This window comes from Vipera ursinii, assembly GCF_947247035.1.
Source record: "Vipera ursinii genome assembly, chromosome: 1".
In the NCBI taxonomy this organism is placed as follows: Eukaryota; Metazoa; Chordata; class Lepidosauria; order Squamata; family Viperidae; genus Vipera; species Vipera ursinii.
Genome location: NC_139512.1, coordinates 91,639,914 through 91,652,647, shown reverse-complemented (window position 1 = coordinate 91,652,647; position 12,734 = coordinate 91,639,914). Strand labels below are relative to the sequence as shown.

Genomic DNA, 12,734 nt, shown 5'->3' with positions numbered 1-12,734 from the left:
ACGGATATAGAAATAGTCAAGAAAATAAAATATCTAGGGATTAACATTACGGCTAGATGCACTTCACTCAAAAAGGATAATTATGATAATGTAGTGAACCAAATAAAAGGTGACCTGGAAAGATGGGGAAACCTAAAACTCTCATTATTGGGAAGAATCGCTGTCATTAAGATGAATATTCTGCCTAAAATCCTGTTTCTGTTTCAGAATATCCCAATTCAACTCGACTCTAAATTTTTTCGAAATTTGGATAAATTATCACTAAATTTTATTTGGCAGGGGAAAAAACCAAGAATTAAATTGAAATATTTACAAGACACGAAGGAAAATGGGGGTTTTGGATTGCCAGACTGGGAATTATATTACCACGCCGCGGCCCTGAGCTGGATTAGAGAATGGGTAATCTTGAGAAATAGAAGACTATTAACTTTAGAGGGTCACGATTTGCAATATGGCTGGCATGCTTTCCTATGGACGGAGAAACAAGGTCTTTTCTCGCATTTTCAAAGACACCGGATCAGGCAAGCGCTACTCAATACTTGGAAAAAATTAGATCTCACAATTACACCAAAATACCGGTCTGGCTATCCACCCTTGAAGCGATAGTTTACCCAAATCTGTTTGATTTGGGTAACATAATCTCATACAAGGATATTCTGAATGAGGAGGGGGAATTGAAACTTAGGAATGAACTAGAATTACAAGGTATAAAACTCGATTGGTGGGCCTACTTACAAATCCAATCGAGATTTAGGAAGGATAAAAATGAATGGGGGATATATACCTCTGAAACAGCATTGGACAAAATATTATTGGGACCGGACTCTAAACAAATAAGGAATTTTTATAAATTACTTTTGGGATATAAGCTGTTTGAAGAGCAAGTGAAAGACCCCATGTTGACCTGGGCTAACAATTTAGGACATAACATCGACCTAGATACTTGGCAAACAATTTGGGATAGGAATAAAAGGATAACACTGGCCTCATCGTATAAAGAAAATTTATTTAAAATGTTTTACCGATGGCATCTTCCCCCAGCCCGCTTAGCAAAAATGTACACAACAGCATCTCCCAAATGTTGGAAGTGTTCTGAAGAGATAGGCACATACTTCCACACGTGGTGGTCTTGCAGTAAAACACAAAAATTTTGGAGAATGATTTGGATTTGGCTGAAAGAAATTTTGAAACAAGATCTGGAGTTTAGTCCAGAACTTTTCTTGTTGGGAATCACGAAAGAGAAATATCCTAAAGATGTGCTATACTTAACGATCCATATTATCACAGCAGCTAGAATATCATTTGCGCAAAAATGGAAAAAGAATGAGATCCCAGGACAAAAAGAGGTTATTAGGAAAATTTGGGATTGCGCTGAAATGGACAAATTAACTTTGGAATTAAAGAATAAAGATCAATCAGACTATTATAGAATTTGGAACAAATTGTATCTTTGGATGGATAAAAAGAAAGGTCTCTATTAGGTTTTACAGACTAGCTCACTGTTTTAAATATTGTGGTATCTCACCGATTTGTAATCTAAGTGTATTTAAGTGTATTTTTGATGTACATATATACAGGTATATATATATATTTAAACATTGTAGACAAAAAGGTTTGTCAGCTCGCTGGTACTGTGTCCAATGTTTTTAAATAATAAATTTAATAAAATTAAATTAAAAAAAAAAAGAATGATAGTATTAGAGGATCGGACAACACATAGCCTCACAAAAGAAAATACTTGTAGCTCAAGGTTGAAATGAGGGGTCCTGACCTGATCAGAACTTGCGGGCTCGTATCATGTGCCCTAAAGATCCATTCCCCAATGAAGAGAAGTCCTCAGTCATATACAGGATGGCATGTGAAAACTGCCATTGTAATTATATTGGGAGACTGCAAAATGACTGAGGACCAGGGTACACAAACATGAGCTCGCCATTAAAAGACAAGAACAACACTCACAGATGTGGGCACACATGGCCACAAACAATCACACCTTTAATCTGGCGGGGGTTGAGGCGATCGCCTAGGATAACACCAAGGGAAGCTTGGTTGTCTGACCACTCCTCGATCAATCGGCATATTGATCTCCCCCGTGTATCAAGCCCTCAGAGATTGGGAAGAGGAGCGGTGTGCACGATGCAAATGCAGACAAGGTGAGCACTCAGAGCACTCCGTCAAGCCAAGACCAGAACTGCATAATTACACAATCAGCCCCCACCGCAGAATGTAAAAAAGAGGAAGAACAACTATTTAGAGCCTCCAGCATGAAAACAAGAGCAATGACTATAGCTAACAGAACTGACAGTAATCCCCTTCAGACAGCAGACACTCAGAGAAAATCACACTGCATAGGAACGAATGCGAGGCGACTCGAAACTCTATGAGTGGAGTGCAGAAACGTTGATGATATAAATGCAGTCTCCCCACTCTGATGATTTCATCCTGATGACGCTGGTATTTAACCAATGAAAGCTTGATTTTTAATAAAAGTGTTTTAGTTTTTTACCTTATTCCAGTGTTCGGATGTCTTGTTCATATATATCTATATATCTATATCTACAGGGAGTGCAGAATTATTAGGCAAGTTGTATTTTTGAGGATTAATTTTATTATTGAACAACAACCATGTTCTCAATGAACCCAAAAAACTCATTAATATCAAAGCTGAATATTTTTGGAAGTAGTTTTTAGTTTGTTTTTAGTTATAGCTATTTTAGGGGGATATCTGTGTGTGCAGGTGACTATTACTGTGCATAATTATTAGGCAACTTAACAAAAAACAAATATATACCCATTTCAATTATTTATTTTTACCAGTGAAACCAATATAACATCTCAACATTCACAAATATACATTTCTGACATTCAAAAACATAACAAAAACAAATCAGTGACCAATATAGCCACCTTTCTTTGCAAGGACACTCAAAAGCCTGCCATCCATGGATTCTGTCAGTGTTTTGATCTGTTCACCATCAACATTGCGTGCAGCAGCAACCACAGCCTCCCAGACACTGTTCAGAGAGGTGTACTGTTTTCCCTCCTTGTAAATCTCACATTTGATGATGGACCACAGGTTCTCAATGGGGTTCAGATCAGGTGAACAAGGAGGCCATGTCATTAGATTTCCTGCTTTTATACCCTTTCTTGCCAGCCACGCTGTGGAGTACTTGGACGCGTGTGATGGAGCATTGTCCTGCATGAAAATCATGTTTTTCTTGAAGGATGCAGACTTCTTCCTGTACCACTGCTTGAAGAAGGTGTCTTCCAGAAACTGGCAGTAGGACTGGGAGTTGAGCTTGACTCCATCCTCAACCCGAAAAGGCCCCACAAGCTCATCTTTGATGATTCCAGCCCAAACCAGTACTCCACCTCCACCTTGCTGGCGTCTGAGTCGGACTGGAGCTCTCTGCCCTTTACCAATCCAGCCACGGGCCCATCCATCTGGCCCATCAAGACTCACTCTCATTTCATCAGTCCATAAAACCTTAGAAAAATCAGTCTTGAGATATTTCTTGGCCCAGTCTTGACGTTTCAGCTTGTGTGTCTTGTTCAGTGGTGGTCGTCTTTCAGCCTTTCTTACCTTGGCCATGTCTCTGAGTATTGCACACCTTGTGCTTTTGGGCACTCCAGTGATGTTGCAGCTCTGAAATATGGCCAAACTGGTGGCAAGTGGCATCTTGGCAGCTGCACGCTTGACTTTTCTCAGTTCATGGGCAGTTATTTTGCGCCTTGGTTTCTCCACACGCTTCTTGCGACCCTGTTGACTATTTTGAATGAAACGCTTGATTGTTCGATGATCACGCTTCAGAAGCTTTGCAATTTTAAGAGTGCTGCATCCCTCTGCAAGATATCTCACTATTTTTGACTTTTCTGAGCCTGTCAAGTCCTTCTTTTGACCCATTTTGCCAAAGGAAAGGAAGTTGCCTAATAATTATGCACACCTGATACAGGGTGTTGATGTCATTAGACCACACCCCTTCTCATTACAGAGATGCACATCACCTAATATGCTTAATTGGTAGTAGGCTTTCGAGCCTATACAGCTTGGAGTAAGACAACATGCATAAAGAGGATGATGTGGTCAAAATACTCATTTGCCTAATAATTCTGCACTCCCTGTATATCTATACCTATATCTATATCTATATCTATATATATATATCTATATCTATCTATATCTAAATATCTATATATCTATATATATATAGATATGGATCTTTGGTTATTCGGGTTTTTCCCCGCGTAGAACTAAAGGTGTAGGGGCGACGTTTCGACGGAATCCCATCCGTCATCATCAGGCTGGTGGCTTCTGCTTCCTTCTTCTGGGAGAAGCATGTGGCTGTTAGTTCCTCTTTTTTAAACTGCCAGAGGGGGTGTTATATATATATAGATATATATGAATATGATTTCTTGTTCTGATATACATCTATATGTCTTGTTTCTGATATATATAGATATATAGATATATACTGTATATATACAGTCATGGACGAAATTGTTGGCACCCCAGAATTTTTTCCAGAAAATCAAGTATTTCTCACAAAAAAGTATTGCAGGAACACATGTTTTGCTATACACAGGTTTATTCCCTTTGTGTGTATTGGAACACAACAAGAAAAGGGAGGAAAAAAGCAAATTGGACATAATGTCAAACAAAACTCCAAAAATGGGCCGGACAAAATTATTGGCACCCTTTCAAAATTGTGGGTAAACAAGATTGTTTCAAGCATGTGATGCTCCTTTAAACTCACCTGGGGCAAGTAATAGGTGTGGGCAATATAAAAATCACACCTGAAAGCAGATAAAAAGGAGAGAAGTTCACTTAGTCTTTGCATTGTGTGTCTGTGTGTGCCACGCTAAGCATGGACAACAGAAAGAGGAGAAGAGAACTGTCTGAGGACTTGAGAACCAAAATTGTGGACAAATATCAACAATCTCAAGGTTACAAGTCCATCTCCAGAGAACTAGATTTGCCTTTGTCCACAGTGTGCAACATTATCAAGAAGTTTGCAACCCATGGCACTGTAGCGAATCTCCCTGGTCGTGGACAGAAGAGAAAAAATTGATGAAAGGTTGCAACGCAGGATAGTCCAGATGGTGGATAAGCAGCCCCAAACAAGTTCCAAAGGAATGCAAGCTGTCCTGCAGGCTCAGGGAGCATCAGTGTCAGCGTGAACTATCCGTCGACATTTAAATGAAATGAAACGCTATGGCAGGAGACCCAGGAGGACCCCACTACTGACACAGAGACATAAAAAAGCAAGATTACAGTTTGCCAAAATGTACTTGAGTAAGCCAAAATCCTTCTGGGAAAACATCTTGTGGACAGATGAGACCAAGATAGAGCTTTTTGGTAAAGCACATCATTCTACTGTTTACCGAAAATGAAATGAGGCCTACAAAGAAAAGAACACAGTACCTACAGTGAAATATGGTGGAGGTTCAATGATGTTTTGGGGTTGTTTTGCTGCCTCTGGCACTGGGTGCCTTGAATGTGTGCAAGGCATCATGACATCTAAGGATTACCAAAGGATTTTGGGCCACACTGTAGAGCCCAGTGTCAGAAAGCTGGGTTTGCGTCCGAGATCTTGGGTCTTCCAGCAGGACAATGACCCCAAACATACGTCAAAAAGCACCCAGAAATGGATGGCAAGAAAGCGCTGGAGAGTTCTGAAGTGGCCAGCAATGAGTCCAGATCTGAATCCCATTGAACACCTGTGGAGAGATCTTAACATTGCTGTTGGGAAAAGGCGCCCTTCCAATAAGAGAGACCTGGAGCAGTTTGCAAAGGAAGAGTGGTCCAAAATTCTGGGTGAGAGGTGTAAGAAGCTTATTGATGGTTATAGGAAGCGACTGATTTCAGTTATTTTTTCCAAAGGGTGTGCAACCAAATATTAAGTTAAGGGTGCCAATAATTTTGTCCGGCCCATTTTTAGAGTTTTGTTTGACATTATGTCCAATTTGCTTTTTTTCCTCCCTTTTTTTGTTGTGTTCCAATACACACAAAGGGAATAAACCTGTGTATAGCAAAACATGTGTTCCTGCAATACTTTTCTGTGAGAAATACTTGATTTTCTGGAAAAATTTCTGGGGTGCCAACAATTTCGGCCATGACTGTATATGATGTCTTGTTCTGCTATATATATAGATATATATATATACTGTGTGTGTATATATATATATACGTATGTATGTATGTATGTATATCTATATCTATGTAGATCTTTGGTCATTTGGGTTTTTTCCCACGTAGAATTGGAGGTATCAGGGCGACGTTTCGACGAAATCCCATCCGTCATCCTCAGGCTGGTGGCTTCAGGCCTTCTCTGTGTGAGCGTACTGGACGATGGGAATTTGTTCCCGGCAGCAGATGGTCCTGCAAGTATCCCGGACCTAAGTACCAGCACCTTAAATCTCACCCGGAGGGCAACTGGTAGCCAATGCAGCTCACGCAGGAGGGGTGTAATATGGGAGTATCGGGGTGCTCCCATCACAACCCATGCAGCTGCATTCTGCACCAGCTGAAGCCTCCGGGTGGTCTTCAAGGGCAGCCCCATGTAGAGAGCATTACAGTAATCAATACGGGAGGTGACGAGTGCGTGGGTGACTGTACGTAGGGCATCTCGGTCCAAAAAGGGGCGCAATTGGTATATAAGACGAATCTGTGCAAATGCCTCCCTAGCCACGACTCCAATATGATCTTCAAAACTGAGTCGTGAGTCTAGGAGGACGCCCAGATTGCGTGCTCTATCAATGGGAGGTAACATCTCTCCTCCTTTTGCTTTCTTTTGCCACAGCTGTTCTACTTCTATTTACAAATCTTTGTATTTTGTGGTTTCCTCCAATTCTTTGTCTTCTATTCTGCTGTATCCTGGTTCTGCAACATTCAGAGTTTTTAATATTTTTTTATTGATGTTTAAGTCTGGGGTCTTAGGTGGCAACTGTTTGAATTCTGAAGACCCAGAAAAGTTAGCGTTTTCAGTTTCTAATACTTTGTTGACATTTTTGCTTGCAGGAAAATGGTATTGCAGATCTTCAATGCATCATTGTTACTACTTTGCTATGCCATTGTTTTTAGTCAGTCTGTGCGATCTTCTTGCAGCAGCTAATTAGGCAGTCGGCTGCTTCTTCAGCTTCTTTGCAGAGTTGGCATTTGCTGTTTGTTGCTATCTTATTGTTACTATTGTTATTATCTGTTCACAACAATGTGAAGTCACAACTGCCAGTCGTTTAGCTGGTGTTGCACTTCATACGCATCAAATTCTTCCCAAGAGCCTAGAACGCCTTAACGTACTGTTTTATATGTGCAGGTCCAAGCAGTGTGGCTTTTACGATTGAGACATAAAAATTTTGTCAATGTACAGATTTGCTAAGTGCCAACCAAAATTGTTTGGTATGACACACAATTTGCTGATAACCACTGGGATTACCATAGCTATTACCTTTCAATTTTGATTTTCAGATCTTGATAGTATTATTATTACACATTTATAATAAATTGACAGTATTAAACATTAAATACTGTACATAAATAATAAAATACAATAAAATACAATAAAATATTATGATCATTTGTTATAGTTGCCTAAGACTAAAGCACTCATGGCAGCATATAGAACCCTCCAAAATTCATAAAAATGCATAAAAAACTGGGCTACACATAAATACATCTGTTTTTATCTGCAAGAATACTTCGGCATCCTGTAAGAACCCTGCAGGTTTTCTTACAAAGGTCAGTGCTTTGAAATTATATTCAATTGCCTGGAGTGATCAAGATCAGCAGGGATTATCAGGAATATCCTGCAGATAGAAAGCTCCAGGTACTACCTGTTAGCATTCCAGTAAACTGGTGCTCTGTGAGCTGTTACTTATTGATTTTGTTCACTGCATTTATACACATTGCCTTTCATCTGTGAGCTCAAGATATAAAAATAGGGAGCAATTTCCAATTATTCTAACAGAACTCTGAAATAAGTTGGACCAAGAAAAGAATAACTCATTCAAAGGTATCCAGTGAGCATTAAAGTTGAGTAAGAATTTCAAAGCCTTAACTGCTATAGTATATGATGTGGACAATCACCCCGAAGCACCATTTTTAAAGAGAAACCACAACTTCCTAGCATTTGAATTAGGCCCACCAGCCCAAAACCTCGTATTGATTTTAGGGAATTTGTAATCTGTATGGTGGCCTCATTCTGTTCACCAAGGTGCTATCCATTGAGCTGCCACAATAGTCCAGTAGAGTTTTGTTGGATTCACAATGTGATCAAAGTTGGGTTTTCACAGTCATTAATGTTTTACTTAAATGTATAATTATCTGAGAAATTTATACCCTCTGTTTCTAAACAAGAAGCTTTCACAAAGTGTCATATATTTCAGCTAAGCCACCATAAAATTAAGTATAATAAAACTTTATGGACAGATACAAAAACGTATGCAGAATGAATGAAAATGAAAACACATTTTTTCCCTCACTGAAATTACTACGAAATCTTTGCAATGTGGAAATTAGAAATCTCTCATAACAATCCTGAACAGAAAACTAGCTATTTTCATCAGATTTTCACTAAACAATTTACAGTAGTTGTATACTGAAAAGGTAATATTCTTCAACCTACATAAACATCAGCTTCAATGACACAATAAATGGGTGTGTCTCCATGTTTGCATGTGTATTTGTATATGTGTGTGGGTGTGTACTTGTGTTTATATATTATAACATCTGCCAAACAACGTACATAGTAATCAAGAAAAGGCAACTGAGAAATGAAAAACTGTTCTCTTGATGCAGTAAAGTTTCATACCTGATTGCAACTGTTGAAATAATAGAAATTAAAATTGGCACTGGATACCCTAGAAATAAATTTATTTTTAAAAAATGTACCAATGGTGTTTAAAGCTGCAATTAAAATTAATATGAAATTAAAATGATGGATTTCAATTCCCAGAGTGGTTTTAAATCACAAAGTTATACCTTGCCAAAGTTGATGTTAAGGTTGATGCCACCAAGATTAGAGGTAATACATCTGAGATAAGACAAGGTTATTATCAAAACAAATTCCTCAACAAGGTTGAGAAACAGATGGAAAAAAGTATGTTGTCATGTAAAGGCAAGAAACAGCAATCGGGCTTAAAGTCCAGAATTGACATATGATATTAATTTGTGTACACTTGTAGATTTTACAGGAGCGGCTAATCATAAGTGTTTGTATCAGATCCGTAGAACAAATAACATAAAGCCTTGTCCTTGAATATTCTGTTGTTAGGTTCTTTGTGTCGCTAGAGAATGTATTGATATGTCCACGTTGAAGCTCTGACAGACTGTAACATTCTTGTTTTGGTCGCCTTTCATTTTCAGGAAGTAAAGCAAATGGCCTTGGCTACATGGAGGCTACATACCAAAATAAGCACTGTACACGACAGAATTGGAACCCTGATTGGTTCTATAAAACCTACAGGGAATTTGCTGTATGTCATCCAGAGCTGCCTTTGGTGAGATGGACAGGTATATAAATTTGTTTAATAAATAAATACCTACCTACCTATCTATATACATACATTTTATAGTGGATTCCCACTTTAGAAGGCAATTGATTTCCAATCCTGGAATCAATAAAGGTCATGGCCATGCTTTGTAGAGAGTACGTGTGTGTTTGGACTGAAGGAGGATGGAAAACGCACTAATACTAATTTGATGATGGAGAAGACTTCTGAGAATATCATGGATAGTCAAAAAAACAAACAAATGTATTATCAAACATGTGATTCCCAGAATTCTCGCTCAAGGTACAAACAGACTTAATTTATCTTACTTTGGACATATTACGGAAAACAGCCAACTCTCTGAAGAAGGATCTAAAGATGAGAAAATTGCAAGGAAAAAGAAAGGGACAAGCAATGAGAAGGATGAACTCAGTTAAAGTACTGATGGGCATAACAAGTTAGGGACAGATCACCATGAAAAAAATGTTTTTGTTGGTCACGAGGGGTCAACACAATAACAGTACATAATCACTCATCAAACAAAAAATAAAAATTATACTCACGGATAAGATGCAGAAAGTTGTTGAGCTAATTTATAAGCTGCGGGGTCTCTGTCGAGTGCATATATTTTGATATCCTTTGCCTTTTGTAAAATTGCCTTTGTGTGACCTCCTGCTCCAAATGTCATATCAAGAATATGCTGATAAGGAAAAAAATCTTGTTACTTATTAATAAAAACATATATTGATATCCATTTTAGTTACTTGTACATTTATCCTATTTAACAAGCAAAAACTGTTTTCTTTCAGTTGTAATCAACTGCCCCATCAATCCCTATAGGCAAACTTCATTACTCAATAAAATTTGCAATTAAACATACTTCATATTGTGTATTAACTCCCAAAAGCATCTAAAACTTATTTTCTAATGAAAAAATAGATATATAAAGGAGTTTCAAGTTGCCTCCTAGATGAGAACTTCAGAAAAGTTAAAATTTCATAGTGACATAAATTAACGCAAAATTTCCTACGATTGCGAATAGTTATTTACACATTTGGTATAATTAAATGTGAGCTGGTCTGGTGAAACAATCATGTAATCAAATCATTCCAAAGGCTAGAAGGTAAAAACTCATGTTACATGTTGCATGATGCATTTTTAAAGCTTTAATTAATAACAGTAATACAACACGATATTCTGTGATGATTTCATATATTATATAGGAACATTTTTACTTTTCAAGTCTTATGATTTAAAAGGTTTAATATGTCATAAGGGGTGGAAGAAATGAAAAAATAATCTACTAAAATTGTATTACAAATGTGGAAGACTACAGGATGTTGCACATTAGATCTCATCTCTCTTTTAACACTTAAGACGACTTCAAAAGTTTACTCATTGACCTGGGGCAAAATGCTATCAGTATAATAATGATACCTATATCGATCTCTCAATTCTACATCCAATAGATAAAAGATGCAGGGTCTAGACCAGGGATAGGCAACCTCGGCTCTTTTAATGACTCATGGACTCCAACTCCCAGAATTCCTGAGCCAGCCATGCTGAGGGGAATGGGAAAGGTTTCCAAACTGAGCGATGCTGACTCAGAAATTCTGGGAGTTGAAGTCCACGAGTCATAAAACAGCCTAGGTTGCCTACCCCTGGTCTAGACTGAAATCTGTCAGTAGTAATGGATGAGGGCCTAGAATGAGACTGAACCTGATAAGATGGAGGTGCTACCGAAGAATATTTTCAAATCTATCTGTTGAGAAGACATACAGATTCCTACTGGGTTGAACTGATACTGTAGGAGGAAGCATTTAACATGGAGTGTGGGTACATTAGAAACCAGATTTTTCACTGAACGTCTAACAGTGCTAGTTTCAACTCAGTTTGGTGTACCAGCTGGGAATTTTCCTGGACCACAGAGTGATTCATACCTTAGCTCTCATTCTTTTACAGTTACTGAAAGGACTCTACATGAAAACTGTCTTAAAGATATTTCTAAGACTTCAGCATAATATATTTTAAAATCTAAACCACTATAACTTCATTTTTAGCCGCTGGCTGCCCATTAATTGGGACATAATTCCAATCTATTAGTTATGACCTGCAAGTTTCTAAATTTGGAGCTTGTATTTGCTAGAACATTTCAGCCAATATGAACCTTTTTTTATTATATGTGCAAACTGGTGATGATTGTGGGATTCTTACCTGATTGAGGACTATTTCAAGACAAAATCTCTACAGTGAAATTCTCAAGCACATATTATTGTTCTTCTTAATAAAAGCTTCTTGGAGAAATTCCTGAATGTGTTACTGATTCACCGGCCTTTTTTGCCCCCTGGCATGTTTGCTTTTCATTGCGGTAAATAGCTCAATCATTTTCATTGCTTTATTACTATATTTTTCATTTTATTTATTGCAACACAATTTGCCATGTTTAGGTTAAGAGTAATATATAAACCAATAAATTTCAATATAGGACTGTTCAATTGATGAAAACCAAGGGAAGGAATTATGCAAGCAAGGGAAGTCGAGGGGGAGGGACATTTTTTTTTGCCTTTTTTTTCTAAAAAAGAAAGTCAGTCACTAAAATATTGAAGCAAAACAAAGGTAAAATATTCTTCAAAAGCAGGAAAAAACTACAGATCTGTCAGCTTATTACTGATGCTTGTCAAGTCCCGCAAGGCTGGCAAACTTAGGAAACAAGACCCATTTTTTGGAAGGATCTTTATTTTTAATAGGGTAATGTAACCAGTATGGTAATATATGAATTGTCAGCCAGTGAAACAGGCTGTCATGTGACATTGTAAGTTGTCTGTTGTCAGAAGTCTTCAAATAGAATCTGAATATTTACCTGTCAATGAAGCTCCAGTGTATCTAAACTAGCAGGGTTTGGGGCTTAAAGAATTGAATGAAAATTGTTTTGACTCCATAACTTTAGTTTAAATGGGTTATATTAATAAATGAAACAGGAAAAAATATCCTTGAAATGAGTTCTATTGTTAGCTGGGTTTTTTCCTCTGACATAATCACCACCATTTGCCATACACTTCTCCCAATGTTGGACACGTTTCTTAAAGTCAACAGAAAAGATATTGAAGAACATCAAGAATATGACCCACATGCTCTTGTGAAACAGCAATTTTGACAGCAATTTCCCTTGGAATGATTTGCCAATAGTCATTAATCAGTTCATCAAGCTTTCTCATGTGAAACTCATCAGTTGCTGTCAGAGGTTGGCC

At 37.9% G+C, this 12,734-nt stretch overlaps 1 protein-coding gene across 3 annotated transcripts in view; it reads right to left on the bottom strand.

Annotated features, from left to right (window-relative positions):
• METTL15 (methyltransferase 15, mitochondrial 12S rRNA N4-cytidine) overlaps positions 1 to 12,734 on the bottom strand; it is an 88,781-nt gene that overhangs the window by 28,015 nt on the left and 48,032 nt on the right. For all 3 annotated transcript variants that reach the window (XM_083362421.1, XM_083362420.1, XM_083362422.1), the window contains exon 3: positions 10,050 to 10,186. In XM_083362421.1, coding sequence (XP_083218547.1) covers positions 10,050 to 10,186 — 137 coding nt within the window. The remainder of the gene's footprint in view (positions 1 to 10,049; positions 10,187 to 12,734) is intronic.